Source organism: Rissa tridactyla, chromosome 6 (assembly GCF_028500815.1).
Source record: "Rissa tridactyla isolate bRisTri1 chromosome 6, bRisTri1.patW.cur.20221130, whole genome shotgun sequence".
NCBI classification, from domain to species: domain Eukaryota; kingdom Metazoa; phylum Chordata; class Aves; order Charadriiformes; family Laridae; genus Rissa; species Rissa tridactyla.
This window is the reverse complement of record NC_071471.1, coordinates 29,133,623-29,154,666: the sequence shown is the minus strand read 5'-3', so window position 1 is coordinate 29,154,666 and position 21,044 is coordinate 29,133,623. Positions and strand designations below refer to the sequence as shown.

The 21,044-nt window shown below is 43.8% G+C and overlaps 1 protein-coding gene across 24 annotated transcripts in view; it reads left to right on the top strand.

Moving 5' to 3' along the window:
• LPP (LIM domain containing preferred translocation partner in lipoma) overlaps positions 1-21,044 on the top strand; it is a 353,260-nt gene that overhangs the window by 316,556 nt on the left and 15,660 nt on the right. For all 24 annotated transcript variants that reach the window (XM_054206282.1, XM_054206268.1, XM_054206284.1 and 21 more), the window contains 2 exons: positions 15,718-15,896; positions 19,119-19,239. In XM_054206282.1, coding sequence (XP_054062257.1) covers positions 15,718-15,896; positions 19,119-19,239 — 300 coding nt within the window. The remainder of the gene's footprint in view (positions 1-15,717; positions 15,897-19,118; positions 19,240-21,044) is intronic.

Here is a 21,044-nt window from a genome sequence, read left to right as displayed (position 1 = left end):
TGTGTTGTCAACAGAGGGCATCGCTAGAGGCTCCTGATACTCCGCTTTAAGTACCTTAATGTAATATCATCACCATTAATTCAAGCTGAGTTAAGGTTACAGCAAATAAGTGTAACATCCAAAAGACACTGAATAATTAAAAAGGTTTATAAAGCTGCAGCTTACAGAAATGGAGTTACAGATGCATAAAACTACCTTATATTAGTTTCAGAGGTTCCTCTTGCTCTGTATTGTCTGTGGCAGACGCTTCCCCGTTTCTTCCCTAGGGATCTCTTGCATTTGTTTCTCCTGGTTCTGTTTATGAAAGGTCTGGCACTGGGAATGCACTTTCTTTTATACTGCAGTTTTGCCTTTTCGGGGATAGTCAGTCTCCAAGCTCTCTCCATGCTTCCAGTCCTAGGATCATCTCTGGCTGGTGATTTTTGAATCCTTTCCTTGTTGCAGAAGTAGGCTTGACCAGTAGCTTTGAAAATGCTGTCACTCAGATATGCCTAAATGCAACTATCACCTGCATAATAGTAACTGGAGTCAGCTTGTTGCTTTCCAGGGGCTTGTCAGAGCGATTAGCAATTTTTTTCTTGCCTGCAGTAAGGTAAAATATTTTCTTCCTCTTGTTGAAGCAATTCTTAAATCTTTCTGCAGAACCGTTTATACACTGAAGTTTTTATTTCATATAGACATGTGGAGTAACTACCACACATTATGCAAACCCTGAAATGCCATTAAATCACACAGCTTATGAATGGCTTCTGCTTAAGACTCCCTGTATGGTAACCAGACAGCCTGGGATAAACCATCTGTCCCCCAACCACATCTTTGGGGCCAGTGCAACCGTCCCTACAAGCGGAACGATGTGAAAGAGCATGGCTGAGATAGGTTCCTAGCGTGGTACTGCAGAGCTGTTACGTCTGATGGTACTTGATGCTTATCTGTAATCTGTTATTAGCAATAAAAAAATAACTGCTGGTAAAATTAGTGGATTAGAAAGATGTCAGAGCAGTAGAATGGAGGGTCATGGACTGATGAACACCCTGGACTCATTTGAGCAAAACACCCAACTGTGAGCCCATCTACGTGTGCAAGAACAAAATCTGGCACAGCAGCTCTGTCTACAGTTGGAGGCTCATCCTGCGAATTGCCTTCCTTTGGAAGGAGCAGAGCTTTCTGCACAGCCACCTAAGGAAGCTTTCCAGTGTTGTGACAAAAAGGGCTGATACCAGCCCTTGTAAAAGGCCTACTTGTAAAGTTGAAGAGTGGTTTTGTATCAAGTTCAGTGTTGGTGGAAGAGTGGGATCCCCTACCTGCTGTCCATTCCTTACAAGGACACTGAAAGACTGAAAAAAGTGGAGAAAAGAGCTAAAGATGGGAGGAAAAAATACTTTAAAGTGAGTTCAGACAGTTTAGCTCCTCGGAGGTGGTGCGATGTAGTGTATAAGGCGAAGTACAGGCTAAGAAAGAAACTTTTATAGTGGTGAAAGGCAGAACAATGGTGGAAGCAGTAGCCAAACACACTCTCAGTAGAAATGAGACAAATAGTTTAACAGCATGACTGGCTAGTACTGGAACAAAAGGCTGGTAAGTGATAAGTCTTCATCTCCTGGTGTCTTCAGACTAGGCCTGGACACTGTCATGGAAGTCCCAATTTAGTCAAACCTGTAAAGCACAAAAAAGAAATCCTAAGTGGATCAGCTGCCAGGAATTCTGCACAGAAACAATGCTGTGATAGCGCCAAGGACCTCAGAAGCTGTGGATTTGGGGTAGAAGGAGTGGTGCCTCATTTTGTTTTCTTTTTTGTCACGTTCCCAAAAGAGAGCAGAGAGCCCAGGCATGGTGGGAAGATGGGGAAACACGCACATCGTATGCTGGCAAGAACTCCGTGTCCCATACATGGCACTAGCTAACATGTTCCTCCTGTTAGACCAATGCCATGGCAGGTCCAGATGTCAGTAATTCCAGCTGATACCACTGAAGAATGATGATTTATGGCCACTGGAGATTTGTCTGCCTTTGTTCAAGGAGCACAAGAAAAGCACTGGGAGGTGGTGCTTGGGGTGGTCAGCCATCTAGGTCAGAAGAGGTAAAAACTGGTGTTTTCAAAAATTGGCCTCCTTTCTAGCCATCTTGTGGTTTGTCTTCTCTGTAAGAGACTATGGGCTGCTTTGTTTATTTTCTGTTTTTCCAAGATGCTGAACATACCCCAACTCAAGCTGCAGGCATGGAGCGTCTTCAAGTAAAGGCAGTTTGAATTAACCACCCTAAAATATAGAACACCCCATCCCTGAGGACACTGCAGTGTGTGACTGCGAGCGACTGGTAGTTAAAAGGAGGGTTGTACCCAAAGTGAATTAATTCACACATCAGGCCCTGAAAAGATCGGCTCTGTAACCAGCTTATGGTCCTAGGAATGCCATGCTAAAAAGTTGAGTTTAAAGTGCATGGAAGCAGGACAACTAAATTGGAAAGACAGAGCTTTGGTGTCGAGGCAGCATTTTCTCACTAGCAGATCTCAAAGCGCTTTCCAAAGTCTGGCAAGAACAAGGATATGTGGGGTCAGATGAACCCTGGAGTGAGTGCCTAGTTTTCAGTCACGCATTCCAGATCTCAGCTCAAATATTTTTGTGTTGGGTTTCTTTCAGAAGAGTACAGAAAGACCCTGGAGCCAGAAATACTGTATAAAACATGCAGGATAATTAGCAACCTCTTGGAAACATGTGCAACTTTAATAAAACTTAAACTCCAGTTCCTTCCCACAGGTGGAGTCCAGCAGTACTGGAGGCAATATGCACAATTAGGCTATTTTTATGCCTCTTCTAAAAATGTGAGTGTTAAAACATATGTAGGTAAAGCAAATGGAAAGCTTAAACCTCCCTGCATGCCATGCTCATTTGAACTTGCTGCATTAGCTTTGCAAAAAGCCTGGATCACTGCTGAACAGTGTACTCGGGCAAAGATTTTGCAAAGAGAAATGTCTTCACCTACAAACCTGGCTTCTTAAAAAGCCCTATGACTTTGCAGCTCCAGAAGATATTGACTTTCCCTGCCAACCACAAAGGGGAATAAATGACTCTGGGAGGACTCAAGTAATTATACAAAGTGCCTGGATCAACTTTTCCATGGGGATCCTGTAGCTACTGGTCTGATGGCTTAATAATGTGCTTCTGAAATGGCTGCTTTCCACTGCTGTTTCTCTCTGGGGCCAGATTTCCAGCAAGACTCCTTAGCTGCCCTTGCGGAACTGGCAGGAGGACGCTCGCTGGACTCGCGCTGCGTGTGAAGGAGCCAACATTAACTTTTCCATAGGAAAACTTACAGGTAGGGCAGAATTGGGCTATGCTGCCCCAGCAGCAAACCCGGAAAAAGAGGATGACTCAGAAAGTCCTAGATCGCTTCCTTGGTCCCCCACCCTTCACTACCCCTCCCTATCCCTCTGTCCTCCTCTCTCGTCTCTTTGGAAGCTGATGTGGCAGTGCATGTGGGGAGGGATCACTTTGCACAGTAGGCTGGTATGGTGCCAGCAACAAAATGTGTTTCTTTCATTAGGAGACCACCAGCACTTGTTCAAATTGATCCAGCTAATGCAGACGATCAGGTACATGACCCACATGTTATTACCAAACTGTCTTGTTGCTTTGTACCTGGACCTGGTCCACAGTTAGAGCCTGATGAAGAATGGCCCTTCCTTCTGTTGTTCCGAGTAGGTCCATTAAATCAGCACCTATGGAAAGACGTGGCCCATACTAGTTTTACTTTGCGTGAGCTACTTGGCAAAAAGTGAGGGTCAGATTACTTTGGGTGTTCAGATGTTCTTGCTGGGGAAATGGCAATTTCTGGCCTTCAGAAAGGAAAGTTGGAAGTAACTTGTATTAGGATGGAGATGAGCAATTCAGCAGTTGCGTTAATGAGAAACAAGCATTGGTGCAGGTGACCTCAGACCTTTTAAAATACTGCGTGAAGCACCAGAGCATGGTCTTTTCCACTGTTGTGGAAAGAAAATCCCCATAACGGAACGGAACAGTTACAGAACAGAATGATCCTGGAATAATATTATTTTTTCCCCCTCTATATTCCATAACCACTGTGATTTCAGCCTGAGAGTCCATACACTAAGAGGACGCTATCGACTGGAGAATGGATACGTTACATAATGCCTATTATACATTCAGTGTGTTTATATAAATGCACATTTCTTATGTAACTGTGTCACTAGGAAGACAGGGAGGTTGGACAAGTTGGTTTCTCCTTCCGTTGCTGCTCCGCTTTGCTCATTGATTCTTGAGCACCTTCACAAGACTCGGGGAATTTGTGTTACTGCTGCATGTGCCCAAGTGAATCTCTTCTTCTTCTCAAAAGCTCCATTCACGTTTGAGTCTTGCTGCTTTTTCTCAACTGTTGTTTTCTTTTTTAAATGTAATATTTGGCTGAAAGCCTTTGGTGTTGCTTTCACAAACACGGGAGTAACCTGGTTAGTATATATTAGGGACTGACAGTTAGTTGACTACCACAGTATTCAGTGGCTGTGCTTTTCAACTTTAAACAACATCCAAGGCAGCCTCCTCAGGTGATGTAAAAGACCTGGTAAAGAAATGCTGACTGTCAGCTTGATTTTTGGTCTGTTCTGCTCTGACATAAACCTTCCTGACAGCTCAGACCAGTGTCCTTCATATTCCAAATTAATCCAAAATTTCTCGTGGCGATGAAAGGGAAAGAAATGCCTTTAGAGTGCAGTTTTCCTGCTCTGAGCATCCTTGAGTAACCCTGCTGACATCAGAGACTTACCACCTACTCAGACATGCCCATCTGCTTGTGATGGCAACTCTGAGCCCAAGACGTTATTACTTGCATTCCAATGGTTTTGCCTTCCAAGATCTCTATATCCAAGTCTCCATGTTGTCTGTCCAAAATAAGAAAACTTCTTTTTTTTTCACAAGGAGCCTTGATTTTTCTAGCTTGAGAGTAACTGAACAGTGCCAAGAGGGTAGATCAACTAGGTAGGGAATTGTGTTGCAAGGAATCTTCTGCCCAATAGTCCCACCGCAGTATCTTGATCAGAAGAGTAGCCCAAAGCTTCTGATTTACTTTTCACTCATTGTTCCAGGAAGGAGCTGATCTGTAGCATGGGTATCAGTTTGTAAGGTTAGAAGGAATCATCCTTTTTCTCCCAACTGTACATCAAGCTGAGTTCTAGCAGAGGCACCTTGGAGGTGGGCTGTAGGTGCAGAGGTGCTGATGTAAGTCATTTCCTCTATCTTTCTGTGGATGAGATCATCTCATTGTGGAGGAAGGAAGGTGATGGATGGGTTCTCTGAATGGAATATCACTCTCCAGGTAGAAAGCGGATGGATTTTGACTTTGACCTTTGACCACTCTAGGAAGTTCTCTTATCTGTGCTGTGCCTTGTCTAGATTCTTCTTACATAGCTGTCTCCATTTTCCCTTTTTGCATTCCTGGTCTTGGTGTAGAGGGGACAGAGTATAGAAACACAGTTCTTGCCTTACCTTGAATCACTAAATTCTGTTTTCTGTTATTCTTGGCAGCAGCCAGTGTTGGCTGCCTGTGGTCCCTGCCCAGTGTTCTTCCAGTATCTTTAAAATACGCGTTTTACTCAGGAGGGTTTCTTCAGGAAATAAGAAACCACCTTTTCCCCTCCCTTTGGAAGGACCTCAGAGCACCCACAAAGTTTTCACCCTCGTATTCCAGGCACAGATAAGTCTCCTGTTGCCCTAAAGGCTCCAACATGTTCTCCTGACATCAGGGACTTAAATTCATTTGGCATCTCTTTAAGAAACACATGAGGGATTTGGGAGAATCATATTCTCACTGTTAGTTCGGGTAGCGGCAGCATCCAAGTGCTGTGAGAGTTTTGGGTGGGTTTTTTTCCAAGCTTTATACTGGATTACATTATCTATTAAAAGCAGCTATTTTTATGCTGAACTGTTGCCATGACCTGTATTTCACAACTTGCACGTATACACTGAAAAATTATCTTGCGCTCAAAAGGTGTTTCAGTGAAAGCTCCATGAAATTCTGTGCAAAATCTCATTACCTTCTCGCTTGTTTTTTGGTTGGGATCGGTTTGGGGAGTTGTTTGTTACTTGGTAGTTCTAGTGCCAGCTTTGGTGTTTATAAGAGAGATGTGACTTCTGTCACAGCATGAAAGGCCTCCCAATACCTTACTAAACCCACTCTACAGATATTATGAAGCACAGATGTGGAAAATAATGAAATGAAACTCTCAGAAAAGTCACTGGTGAACCCAAGGACAGAAGCCAAGCACGTTTAGTTTCCAGTGCTCTGCCCCTGCCACTAGAAAACGCGACTTTCTCTTGTGATATGTATGAGATACATGAGAAGCTTTGCATTCTCTTTGCTTGAGCAATTGAGATGGTAAGGGGGAGCTGTTAAACTGATATTCAGCTGAAATATTTAACCTTTGGTAGCTTAGAAGCAACTTAGAGATGCTCTTATCTGTTGACTTGAAATAACCAGGGGCCTTTCCTTGGGGCTTAGAGAGATGAGGTTGGTTTTTTTATTCTCAAGGAGTGAAGGGGAAGGATTTTGCCCTTTTTTTTTGTCCAAGCTTTAGAAATACCCAGACTCTTAAGTAGTAGCCCAGTCTTTTCCCTTGGTTTCTCTAGGAAATCTCTCTTGGAGAGCACAAGGAGGCATAAAATGCCAGCTTTAAACAGGTTGGAGTTAAAAGGCTGGTGGTGTTCAATCTGTAACCAAAAAAAAAAAAGCTCATCTTCACTGGACACTAGTTTATTGACAGAGTTTCCAACTAAAATTTGATTTCCATGTTAATCAACAAGACTCCATTTTCTTGATGGCTTTTATGTCACAAATTCTTGCACTGCTCAGACAGTCCTTCAGGAAAAGCATGGCAGGCGAGAATTCATTTTTAATGTAAAAATACCAAGAAAGAGGAGGGTGAGGGGAACTATAAATAACCACCGAAATGTCACAGAGTCAGTCATTTTTTCCTCCACAAGTCAGCTTTAGCAGTTAAGGTCAAGATAACATTTCCATGTCAATGGTCAGTTACATCAAAATTCTAAAACAGGAAGATTGAATGGAATTTTGGATATTTTTTTTCTCTTGTATTCTGCCCAGATTTGACCAATTTATAGTCTCTTCGGTCTGCCAGCTATGAGTTCCAGTGTTATTTTGGTTAAGCTCTTTGCCAGAGTGGCAAGCTTGGATCGGAGCATCAGGTTTATTAAAGGCTATGAAATTAAATTCTCTACCAAAAGGAAAGAAAGAAGCCCACTTCTTGCCGATAGTCACTTCTTTGTATTTCCTTTGATGCGGTTCAGTTTGACTTGAATTTTAGCCTAACAATTTGCTACAAAATCTTGTTTTGTTTTCACAAAGTTCTAATCAGTTTAAACTGCAAGCGGTTTCAAATGCCTCTCTAACAGCTTCCTCGGCGTTGGTAATTAAGCTTGAAATCTCTGTGTTGTCCACAATTGTATCTAAACAAGGAGCAGAGTGTATCTGCTCACTGGTTGCCACATTTCCCAGCTGCATATAATTCTGCTGCCTGTGCAGAAAGTAATCACAACAGGGCAGATCCTTCGGTCCTTATTTAGGCAAAACTCCCAGGGTGGCATACAAGGTCAGGCACATCATGTCTTGAGGGAATAGATGGATTTGATGGTGAGAACATGTAAGGCAAGCAGTGCAACATCTATAGTGCAAAGACTGCTAGCACTTGAGCATAGGGAATGGTTTTGCTTTATCCCCCAGCGCACTTTGTACCACGGAGCCCTGAGCTATGATTATGGTTTGTAAGTGCTTTCACCTGACGTGTGGGTGTTAATAATAATAGGTAAAAGCGCAGGCTATCAAAACCTGTGATGTATTCCCCCTGTCCCTTAGGAGCAAAGCTAATAGAATATCATAGCTTTCAAAACTACCAAGGTTCAATCCAGTGGAAAAAGAGTCCTCAGAAATCCTCAAACCCATCTTTCTGCAATCGGCAAAGCCAGGAATGATTTATCTCTAGGTAGTGACCCCAGTGGTATGAAGCAACGCTAATCTTCCAAGGCCCGTCCGCCGTTGTGCGACGGGGTCCAGGGATTTCAGTGGTAGCTCCGTGCCAATTTGCTTGAGCTGCAGAAGCCTCGAACAAACTGTTTACCTCTGGCGTTCTGGGCAGGATTCTGAGGGATTTCCTTCAAATTAGAAATCTTTGAAAATCAGCATCTTGTGCCAGGTGTTGTATTACGCAACAGTTTGGAACGAGGGCCAAAGGTCTGGTCATGAGCTCAGGATCTCCTCGGATTGAAGAAATCCGAGATGGAAACTGTCTTATCAGATCATCCTTCCCTGCCAAGGCAGGCTCGTCTCCTGTGCTCCACCGGTGCTGCTGTGCTTTACGGATGCTCATCTTTCCAGTGGTCCAAAAGCCTGCCCCAGCTTAGTGGTTGGGTGTTTTCTGGACCAGATGCAGTCCGGGTGCAGTGTGACCAACTTCACGTAGTGGTGCTGGGGCTGGTACCTGGTGTGTGGTGTGGTGCTGGCAGCAAGCGTGAGCTGCGTGCACCCACGTGCATCATGCGCTGTTTCGATGCTGTGGGGAATGCGCAGCTCCTCTTTTTTTGGTGTCAGTAGACAACATGTGAGAAGTTTTGGAAACGCACCTCCACCAGAAAGAAAATTACTGAAGGAACAGGAGCTGATTACCATTATATATAGTAATGTCCTTTTACATAGTAGTTGCTAAGGATGCTTTCAATTGCTTGGCTTACTGTAGTATTATGTGCGACTATAATTATTATTGTTGAAAAAATTTCATAGGCATAGACTTTTTTTATTCTCCATGCTTTTTTAAAGTCACCTGTGAGTTAGGCACATTTCCCCACTATTAAAATCTTTTCTTTTGCAAATTGCTTGTAGTCACATCGGAGTATTTCGAGTGACTGCTCAGATGCTGTTCCCCAGTACTGCGCCTCCCACAGCCAGACCTTGTTGACTTTTGGGATGTGTGCAGCTGTTACAGATTTTAAAAAAAAAAAACAAAACAAAACACCCACCAAACACAAAGTTTTAGTTGTTGCTGTGAAAAATACTTTGTTTCCATAAAGTAACCATATGGGCACACAAACTCCTTTACAAGTATTTATCAAACCTAGCAGCATCCAGTTTCTCACTGGAATATGCAGTTTTCACAGCAGTTTTATTTACAGGCAAACTGAGGCACAGAGCATGGGAGGAGTGCTTTGCCTCTGACAGTTACTTGGTTGAAAAGACAGAAGTAAAATCCAGACATTTTATCTTTCATCCCACCAGTTTAGAGATCGACTCCTTCATTTGTTACATTCGTAAGCGATGCTGTTTTAAAATGACAAAGATCTCAGTGTTGTCAGAGCAAGGAACGTACAGAAGATGAGTAGCTTTGAGTGCCAGAAAGTAGTTAAGTAATTTCCAACATCAGGCTTCTTGTGGATTTTAGTTGGAAGGAGTCAGTGTGATTGTGGTTAGACATTGAGCCTAATGCAGAGCAGATCATTTAACCCTGACGTTTGTTCATCACTCTCAACTCGATGGTGCTAGAGATGGACATGGGTCTTATCTAAACTGGGTCTTAGTAACAGAGAAATCACTCTGTCCTTGCCTGTGCTGTGCTAAACATTAATTATGTTCACCGTTAAAAATATATACCTTTCTCCAGGTAAGATAGCCAGCTCATGTGCCTGCCAGATCCAGCAGCCTTCTCTAGGTTTCCCCACCAGCCTTTGCTATGCTCAGACAATGGCAAAGCCATCCTTCAGCCTTCACTTGAAAAGACAGCTATCTTAAGAAGGAGCAAATGGAGTTCCTTCCTCTTCTCATTGTAGAGCGTATTTTGACATCTGCATATCACTTGTGAAGCATTTCTCAAGCCCTGTTCCATTTTCATCAGGGCCTTTATGTTATTGCACATTTGTGGACTCAATTGCATGTCATTGTCATCTTTGCCACTAACATAAGCCATAAAATATATCTAGTCTTTCTCTAATAGTTACAAGGCAAGGAGAAGGGACTCCTTCAGCCTGTATGCTGAGAGGAGATTGCCAGATTCACCTCCAGCTGCTCCAAATCCAAAAATACAAAGCTGAATTAGGTTTTCCTGACAAGAAAAGCAGATTCCAGCAGAGGGGAAGTGTGCCAGCCGTGGTATTGCTACTGTGCTGGGAAAGCCACTAAAAACTGAGCTGAATGGAAGAACTATTTGAAAGCCACTGCATACAGCAACCTCCAGGGCCCGAGTCTACACTATGCAGTTGATAGCTGTATGCCCAGCTCAGACCCACATCATGCTGGTAATGTTGCAATGTAATTTATTCCAGTATCTTCCCTCTCCTCTCCCAGCACAACAAGCTTATACCAGCTAAAGAGCACCCTCACTGCTTACCGCTGTGTCTGGATTAGGGGGTTTTGCCGGGATATTTTGGGCTGTCAGGGGTCATATCTCTTGCCCCAACACACTGACATGGATATGGCAATGTGGTCTGAACATCAGAGAATTGGCCAAGATCCTTCCCCAGGGCTCCCCCTTGCTGGACCTACCCTGCTGGAAGGAGCGTGTCACCCACTGTTAATGTGTCCAGCTGGTCAAGCTGAGTGAAAAAGATTAATTCACACATGTCCAAATTTGCTCCTCAAATATGGAGGAAGGAATTTTAATGCTGGCCATTAGTGAATTAAATGTTGTGTTTGCCAAGATTTGTCCATCTGTGGAGATGGCAACTGGGGATGGCTGGGGATTTTTTAGGGGGAAATCAGGTCTTGGATTATCCTTTTCGAGAAATAATGCCAAAAATAAAATAAAAAAAAGGTTTTGAAAGTGTTGAAATTACATCTTGACACTTAACCCCTCCACCAGTGTCTGCTTTATATTTAATTTATAATCCAACTATGTATTTGCAGACACAAAACCTAAATGAAACCATTTGAAATTATTTGACGTGCAGTGTTTCAATTGACCTGATCTAATTTGGGGTTTATAAATTCACCAGACTCCTTGAGATTAAAGCGTTCTGTCTTCACTTAAGTATGGAAACATTTTCAAGCCTCAAAAATTATCCCGCAATGGGGAAAATGTCTCCTGCTTTGCTCTCCTTGCAGTCTGAGGAAATGAAGGACAGAGTCACAAGACTTAAAGCAATTCACTTACCGCACTTTACTGAGTTACAGTTCAACTACAGTAGTTGACCATGTGCCTGTTTTTAGCACAACAGTCACTTTTGATTCCCGCAGCTAATATCATCTCCTCTGTGCAGTCACTCCAAAAAATGTTTCTTCTGCAGTGCTCGCAGAAAGTGAGTTCATGTCCCTGCGCGTGAGTTGCCAATGTAATTTATTCCAGCAGCTTCCCTCCCCTCTCCCAGCAAAATAAGCTATACCGTGCTATACCCCATGCGTGAGCTCTCCTCAGTCTGCTGTTTGGAGTGCAGGAGAGATTATTTATGTTCGTTAGAGCTCTGGATAAATTGCCAATACAGAAGAAGCAATGACTAATCTCTGTGTGGCTTTTCTTCTGCATTCATTGCTAGGTCATTGTGGGAGGGCCCCTTGTGCTGCACTATGTGGCTAGTTACTGCTGGCACCCAAAATTTGGTTATGAGGGCTTATAATCTACAGCGTTAGGGAAGCAGGATGAGCTGCAGCCCACAGGCTGTCACTGCAGCTCTGCTCTCCAGAGCCGTTTGCCAGCTTTCCATCTGGGCTGTGGAGTTTTCAGGAGGGGATTCAGACACTTCCCCCTTGCAGCCCTCAATGGCTCTTGCACCCCAGAAGTCTTTCCTGGCAGTTTAGATTTTCACCTTGTGTCCCGTGTTTAAACCTAATATCTGCAGAGCAACTCCCTTTGGCTTTCTGGGCTTTCTGAAGGGCCAAGTATTGCTGTAGGGAGGCCCTCAAACAGCTCCCACCACTGCTTGCTGTCAGATACTTGTTCCCAAGCAGCTTGTGCCAACTTTGCTGCTGATTGTGCTGTACACGTTTAAGTCTCTTCACTTTTACTTGCAAGCTGATGCTTCATGTATTGATCACCTCAATTCTTTGCTTGTGTTTTTAGTGTTTCTTTGCTTGGGGTTATTTTTCTTACTGGTGTATTAGGGTGCGTTATTCTCCTCAAGTGAGATTCTTTTTCTTTGCCATGGGTAAATAGTTCTGCCCTCAAGAGAGATGGACCCAGACTCAGCCTTTAACACGGGGCTAACCTTCTGTTTAGAAATGGATGATTCCTTCCCCAGCCTTTTTAAACTCCCAAAATTAGTTGAACTTGGAGACACAAGTGTCTTTAAAAAAGAAGGGCATTCCCTGCCTTTTAGCCAAAAATATGAGAAAAGGGTGGTAAACTTTCCCCTCAGCACATGCTGGATTTATGGTCTGTATTCTTATGGCATAAATTTGACTACAGCCTCTAGGTCTGATGTTGCCTAGTTGGTTCTTATCTTTCTTCTCTGTGCCTTGCTTTGGCCCTCTGTGTTGCTCATCAGATGCACTCAGCTCTACCTGTTGGTTACAGAGAGGGCTGGTAATGGCAGCTTGGGAGAAAAGAAGAAAGCCAGGGCTGATAGGGGTTTTTTTCTTCATCTTGTTTGGCTTTCTGGAGGTCTGAAAGCTCCATGAGGTGCTAGGAGAGTTAGCTAAACTGTGAAAGAAAGCAAAATCAAGAAGCCAAACGTATAATCCTACGGGGATGCTATTCCTATAATGTGCAGAAATACCTTTGTGCAGGTTGTTAGCTGCAGGGGCAGCACTTAGGCATGTGGGATAACCTGATTAGAGAATCAAAGAAAACCCTGTTAGCTCCACAGGCCAAATCCTGCCTTACAGCAACCTGATGTCAAATGGGTGTGAATCAAGGAAGCTTTCCCTTTGGCATCTTCTGGTAACACCTTGAAGAGAAGGGTCTGAGCCAGGGTTCTAGCAAGGGAAGAGGCTTAAGCAAATATATTCCCAGACAGGGAGTGAACTGGAGTCTGAAACTAATGACTTTGTTTTTCCTCACTGGTACAGACTTGGAAGGATGAAAAGAATAAATTTCTCCAGTCTGATTTTCAGGTTATATAGAAGGCTTAATCAGGAGTTGATTAATTTAAAATGCTTGTCTTGCTTGGCTGCGAGAATGTCAAACAGTGTGACTGAGCTGAGATGTGGGAGAAGATGCGCGTTTTCTGAAGGCGCATAATCCAGAAGCTGATTACCTGCTGTCCTGGTCACGACAAAACTCCCACCAAAGTCAGCGTTAACACGGGATGTCAGACAAGACGATTGTAATGATCCCTTGCGGTCTTAAACCCTGCGCCTCTGAAACATGTGAGGAGGAGTTGTATCAGATCTGTAGTGAGAGCATTTCCAGGCCACGCTGTTTGGTGTTAGATCCCTTTGCAGGGTGGATTGCAGCTGCAGGTTTCTGCTCTGTTTGCAGCACCAGGTAGGCTGTGCCCAGCGTTGCTGTCTGGAGCACTGTGCCATAGGCTGTGGTCGCAGACCGGGGGAACCGCTTAGCCCATCAGCCCCCAAAGTGTGGGTAAGCTGTGAAACTCCAGTCATGCTCAACGTCAATCAGAATTCAAAAAGCAATCAGGAAAGTTCATGGGAGTTACATCCACTTGAGGCTAAGTACAGAGAAGTCAAGCTCTGGCTCAGGAAGTCCCTAAGCCAGAAATGGCTGGAGGCTGGGAGCATATGCTAAGGAATTGATGTGTTTTGATTGCCCTGTTCTCATACCTTGGAGTCCGTTGTTGGCAACTGTTGGAAACAAAGCAAGCGGTGACTTGGTGAGGCAAATGCTCCGTACCTGCGCATATACAGAAGTTATCATAGAAAATGCCTTATGAGTGGCACAATCTTCCATCGGTATCTGCAGGTATGCTGCATTGCTTCCTTGGCAATACAGAGAGCAGCACGGATATGGACTGAGATAATGTGATATGCTTTTACAAAGCAAAATGGTAAATTTGCCAGGTTATTCCTCCAAGGAGAAAATTATTGACCTTGCTTTTTCTGACATACTAGCTACTGTTATAATGATGATGATGGTGACAGCAACCAAACAGAAAGGCCAGAAATAATTCTTTCCTGCCCATTATTACAAGGCATAAAGTAAAATCCAGTCTGAAACAAACTCTAGTCTGGCTATGCTGTCTTTACAGATGTGTTAGGCAGTTCTCATATGGGTTGAAATTCAGGACTTTTCATATCGACCTTTCCAAAAACAATCCTTTTGATCTTCTGATATGAACCTGTGTATTTCTGTGTTTGTATCTTACCAGTGATTTGCAGCCCAGAGATAATGTCCGATAGCAAATACGTGCGTGTAGAAGTAACCTCTCTGAGCTCCTGGATGATTCATCTCCTGACAGTACGTTTTGGCTGCACATGTAAGGGCTGGATCTTGCCCCTGAGAATATTGGCTCAAAGAAGCAATAACAATGTGGTCAGTCAAAGCACTACTTTCCCTGGGAATTTTGTTACATGAGGAAGCAGAAGAACTTTAGCCTGCCTGTGTTTGTCAACATGATCTGCCTTCCAGCAGCTTTTTATATTTCTGTCCCATTAGACTTTTTTCCTTTCCCTTTTTCCCCCTCCTTATTTCTATCTTAATCATAATCAGTATTGTAGTCATAAACTTTCTTCCTCATCCAAGATGCAAACATTAACATTATTTGATAACTCCAGATGCATCAAGCAAAAGTAGTGGGTGAAGTTCACTTTTCCAAAGTCCAGTGAAATGACCCAAATCATTGCCACAGATTTATGGTTTCCATCTGTCTGTGTGGGTTGCATCCTCCATTCATGGCTTGTGTCTTTTAAAGTGCTTGGTCTGAAAGGGTAAGTTGCACAGTTGGTATTCAGAAGGGTTGTTGTGCCTCACAGACAACCATCTGAAGCAAAATTGTGTTGGTGTTTCTATAATTGACTGCAAGGGTGAGTGAGGGTTGAAATGAGATGAATCAATGGACACCACTTGAAAGGAGGGGTTTTTTTGGCTCCAGTGCTTCAGGAGCAGGTTTGTATGTAAAACCTCTGCACAAGGAGCATGGCCTCAGAGCTGTCATTTCACAGTCATTATCTCAAACATCGTGGGACAGAGATAAATGAACAGTTTAAGTCATCCTGAACTCCTGTGCTTGTGATGCTTTCACTGCAGACACTGTTTTGTTCTCTCCCCAGACTCAACAGTAGTCTCTGTGGTGGGAGAGGAAAATCAAGATTTTCTTACAAGGCAGATAAATATCCTTTATGGGAGCTGTATTGGCAGAGCAGTTTGAGGGTCTCTGTGTAGCCCCAGGAGTTTGAGCTTCAGCTTCGCACTGCACATTGTGGAGGTTGTCTCTAATCAACTCAGCTGCAAAAGGTCATTCAGACTCGGCAGTCCAGAGGCAAAAACCCAGGAGTGCAGGCTGCATAACTCCTTGGCATGCTCTTGGCTACAGAAGCTGCACTGTCTCAGATACACCCACCTGATGGGCCACCTCTGATCGCTTATCAGAGCTGCTGAGAGAAGGCTCTGGTTTGTGTTCTCACACTATGCTAAACACTTGACCCAGGCCCTGTGCTGTTATCGTACTCTTTGTTGACTGTACTGCACTTATCTAGAAGCAATGAAAAGAAAGTATCTAAAACTTCCAAGTAGACCAGCAGCAGCCTCCAGCCCAGCTGACCTTTGTAAACGTCCTGCTGAGATGGTGCTCACATCTGCTGTGTATGTTTTGTTTGCAGAACACGCTGGAGCAATGCAGCGTCTGTGCAAAGCCCATCATGGAAAGGATCCTCCGAGCCACTGGGAAGGCCTACCATCCCCACTGCTTCACCTGCGTGATGTGCCATCGCAGCCTGGATGGGATCCCCTTCACGGTGGATGCTGGTGGGAACATCCACTGCATCGAGGATTTCCATAAGTATGGCCTAAGCTGCTTTCAGTGGCTTTGCTTATTGTCTTTCTCTTTTTGTCCCTAAAAATCCTCCTTTTTTTAGTCTGAGTGTCCAAAAAGATCTGAACCCTCTGCACATCCTCCGAAGGCTCTTAAATAGTAGGCAGAGCTTTGCTCCAGGCAGGCACACCATGACATACAAGATTAATTGGTTAGGGGCTGATGCTCCTTGATCTGTTTTGCTTAGATCTGAATTTGTGGATAACCTCTGTGGTCATCTGTTTTAAAAGTTCTGCCTTCCCCTGCACTCAGCATGTGCTCGTTTCTCCTCGCTGCCTGTACCTGCCCTTCCACATCATTGTATCCCCCCCTCTTCCACTGAGCAATTAAGAGAGGTCCTGTACTGTTGCACTCTGCAGGTGTTTGCTTACCGGCTAGAGGGATCTAGGTGGCCAGAGGATGCTCACAGCTCCTCTTGTTTGTAGTTGCTAATTAGCTTTTTAAAGCTGCTAAAAATACAGCCCTGGTAATAATTTATAGTGAAACTGCTATTTAAAGTATGTTGAAAGGTATAGTTGCAAGTAGTTTCTGTCACTGCCATGCTACCACCCCCATCATCACAACTAATCTAGGGAAGACAGGTAGATATAATCAGAGCACAAATGTTTCCCCTGTATGGAAAAGACAGACACATTACACCCCTCAATTAAAAGAAGAAATCAATACTGACAAATGCGAGTTTACATCTCAACCATTTATCTCTTAATTTCTAAGGGGGTAGACTTAATGAGAGCCTCGTGACATCAGTGTGTGGGCCTGAAAGCTCAAAGAAGCAGGCTGACTCGACAGAAAGGGAAGCAGCCACGATCAACTGGCATGTTAAAATCCAACTTGATAATGTTCCCTGTAGCTCAGATAGGCTGCGTTAATTGGCAGCTGCTGTGTTACCTTGCTTTTCTGTGCCAGCAGTTGTGTGTAAGACAAAATTGGGCCTGAGCACAGGCCCAACAGAAGGCTTACACACCACTCAGGCTCCCAAAGGGTTTCCCCTCACACCCACTTAAGATTTGGAGACGGCCCCTTCCCCAGGCCCCACAGGCCAAGGGTTCGCACACCTTCAGGAGAAAGTTTGGGAGCAAGCGCAGACGTCCCATGGCATCATAGAATTGCCTAGGTTGGAAAGGGACCTTGTTGAAGTCCTTTGGCAGTGACTGGATCTGGACTTCAGGGCTCTGAGAGCTGGGTAGTGGGATGCTGCCAATCCAAGGACAGGACATGAAATCGTTGAGTGAAAGATTGAGGGGAAGATGATGGGAATAGCATGAGACCTAATGGGACACTCAGAATGTCTTTGACCAACCACACGTTCAGCAGCACTTTGGCCAGCCCAGTTTTAATCGTAGAATCACAGAATAGTTTGGGTTGGAAGAGACCATGAGAGGTCATCTAGTCCACCCCCCCTGCAATTGAACAGGGGTGACACATTCTGCTGGTCTGGAGGTCAAGTGCTCTACATCTTGTACATCCTCTCGATAACAAAACTGTAGCTGATGCTCACGCTGTCACTTAGCTACCCCCTGAGCTTAGGCCCTGCGGTAGCACATCCACATCCCCTGAAATCTGCAGGAGTCATCTCTGGGTCCCGGAAGTTAATATTTGTCTCATAATGGATTACCCACAGTGGCCTGGACAGAGAAATGTTGAAGTATTTTTAAGCACCGCATTTGAGCTAAATGGCACAAGGAAGCGCCTGCATGAAGCAGCATATAATTAACTGCGATTACAGCTCCGGTCATATCATGATCCATTGAAGTTACTTTTCAGAGCGCTCACTATAGCCACTGTTTAATTCATTTTTTCGTTAGATCGCAGCTACACAGACATCTTTCATCTGCTGCCAGTGAAATTAATATTTTTCTTTATTCCTAATACAGATAGATTTTTTTATTTTTTTTTCTTTCCTAAGGTAGTTAATTCTGAGGTGGTTCATTTGACAGGCTGGGTGGCAGAGTCGATCTTTCCTAGGTGTTTCAGAAGAGAAGCGCCTTTGATCTCCTCGTGTTCTGATGTTTGCCATAAGCATTGCCCTCTGTCGCTCCATAGCCTGTGACCCCGGCTCTCATTACATGGCAGCAGATTCTGTGGGTATGTTTCTTTTTAGTGAGCTGAATTTGCAGCCGGGGAATTGGTACCCATAGGTTTCGAACCAAAACAGCAAATAATGATTTACCACAGGCTAAATGTTCTCAAGCATCCCCACCTGCCTAGGAGCAGAGATGTCTGCTTCTCATGGACAACTGGGAGGAGCAAAACCAGACCTAATACAGAACATATGTGAGTTAGACAGAAGGGCATACAATGGGCAATATAAGGGGAAAAAGAAGGGTCTGTGCTCCTCTTGATCCCTGAGCTGACCTTGATTCAAGCCAGTCCCTTCACACAGTGAGTGATTGTCACTGAACAGCGCTGGCTGTGGAAGAGAGATTGTTGGTGTCTCTGCACCCAGACCTGTTGCCTTTTAAGCCTGGGCAACCCTCTAATGGGTAGCTGAGTTGGTTTTAGCTAGAAAATGCAGCTAGTTAGAATTGCCCTGGTGCTTCTTGTTTGAGAGTGAGCGCAGCCAGGAGTGTGCTCTGGTGTGCCTAAGTGGGTAAGATAGCTCAGAAGTTTAAAATGGATGGGATAAACCTCAACAAATTAGTGTAATTTCTTGCCCAAAAGAGGGCAAATCTTTTTACCCTCTCAATTAAGACTTTTCACCTAATTTGTTTCAGTCTCCAAATTTTAATATTTTGATATTTTTTTCAAGAGATGGTCTTGAAGGAGATCCTGGTCATCTTCCTAAGCTCAGGATTTTCTTGGGCTTTCTTAGAGTTAGGCTGGGGGTTGAGCCTGAGGGTTGTGGCAGTGCAGAGGTGTCATGATCATGGCTTATTCAACAGGCGCTATAGTTGTTAATTAGGGCAAGTAGAATATGCTTTGCTGCCCGTCAGATATTCCTGAAGTCCTCTCCTAATAGTCTGTAAAATGCTCTTTAATATCCCGTGAGCCTGAAATTGCATTGTAAGACTAAAGTGCTCCTTCCTGTGTGCTTTCCAAGGAGGCAGCTGTGCAAAGCTGCAAACCGTGACATGTGTACGAACCTGCGTGTGTTTCTATGAATGCACAAGTTTCTGGCTTGCTGGTGCAGTTAACAAAAACTTTCACTCTGAGTTTGAGGGTGACTGGGGCCATCTATTCTTTCTTCAGGAAATTCGCACCGAGATGTTCAGTGTGTAAGGAGCCCATCATGCCAGCCCCAGGACAAGAGGAGACTGTACGCATTGTCGCCTTGGATCGTGACTTCCACGTCCAGTGCTACCGGTGTGAGGTAAGTATTCTAATCACGTGAAGGACAGAAAGCAAAGGTTGGCTTAATTTAATCACCGCTTCATGTTTATACACACGGCAGGCATACCCTATTGTAACACTGGCTCTACAATCAAATTACTTCATTGACTTCAGCATGCAAGGAATTTTTCCTCATTTGTATCAGCACAAATGAGAAGAAAATCAGGTCCCTTGTCTATAACAGGTTCATTATGAGAGCAAGAGAATGTGACTCAGGTAATTAGGGCTTAATATTTGAGAACATCATAAATTATAGCTTGGACACAAACGTTGCTCATGTTTATGTTCTTGAAATGAAAGCTAATGCATGTTAGAATTTGAACAAGATTGTACAGGAAACTCAACATATGGCTCTGGCTTGAAGAATTTTAATGGACACATAAACATGATCATTCTTGGTTTTGTGCAATGCTTTTTGTGCTACTTTCCTGTTCAGTTTCATTATGCACTTCATATAATTTTGATGGTAAGAATCTAAAGACAGAAAAGAAAAATCACCTTAAAGCAATTAACATGTGGAAACAGCTGTGTTAGGGAACCTTCAAGAATTCTTCAATGTGAGTGTTACTTGTTGGATAATACATCAGCCAGATGGCAGGGTAAGAAAATGAGACCAAATGTATTTCTTATCACAGTTGTAGGTTTTAATAACTTTAACCAGAAAGAAGGATGGGCTAAGGCCTAAAGGTCTAGGCTGAGACTTGAGGCATCTGGTTTACTTCTCAATCTGACTTTGGCTTCCAGGGTACATATCAGCCCGTTACTTAGGCCTCATTTTTTTTAAAGATGCTGGGGCATTCCTACACTAAATTTTGTACAGCCTAATTCATCATACAGCATGTCCCCGTGCTGGCTGCTGAGATACCTAGGCTTCACACACATGAATGTCAGAAGCAGATGCAATGGAGAGCACAGACACTCGCTTGGCCTCTATCTCCGTGTGCCTCAACTATCTCAAAAGGAACGACAATGATATTCCTCTTTCCACCACTTGCATGCCAGGTGTATTTACAAACACAGATTTATGATGCAGAGGCGTGGCCTCTAAACAAGCCATAATTCCCTTACTGCGGCTCCATCAGCAGTCTTTGACCAAGCCGTTGTCTGATCATGCAGTGAGGGATAATTCCCAAGTTTCCTAGCAGCTATACTTAGCCTGATGTACTTAGAGGCCGACATCTCTGCAACCAGGTTTTGGGCCTTTTGGTGGGGTTTCCATGTGCCTGTCTCAGTGACATCTTCCTTTCATCCGCAACCTTTTTGGGCCAATTGCAATACAAACACAGGTGACAATTCTGGTAAGAGGAGACAAGGAGGGAGTTTGCCTAGCTGTCACCCCTGGAATAGACGCTATAGCTTTATGGCATTAACTCTTCCAAAGGAGATTACCTATAACCACATACTTTTTATAGTACCAAACTTTCTTCCCAGTGATGCTGCTTTTTTTATCCTTTTTGGCATTAATAAATATGTGCTTAAATTTGAGTTTTTCTCCACTGCTAAAGACCTTTCCTTCCTCAGAAATGTGAAGGGAATAATCCCGTTTATTTTCAATTGGATTAAGTTCAGCAGAGAGCTTGGGAACCCATCTTCTCTGCAGCATTGTCTCTTATCTGGAAATGGCTTAATCATGAAAGATATCACGTCCCTCAGCTTCGTGCTTTATGCTGACTCAAGCTGGATCCTGTTAAAAGGTGGAGAGCGAGGAGAAAGTTTCTTTGACTAATAGATTCTTCGCTTAATCTTGTTCTTATTTACTTTGCTCTTTCTGTTTGCTTATTTCCT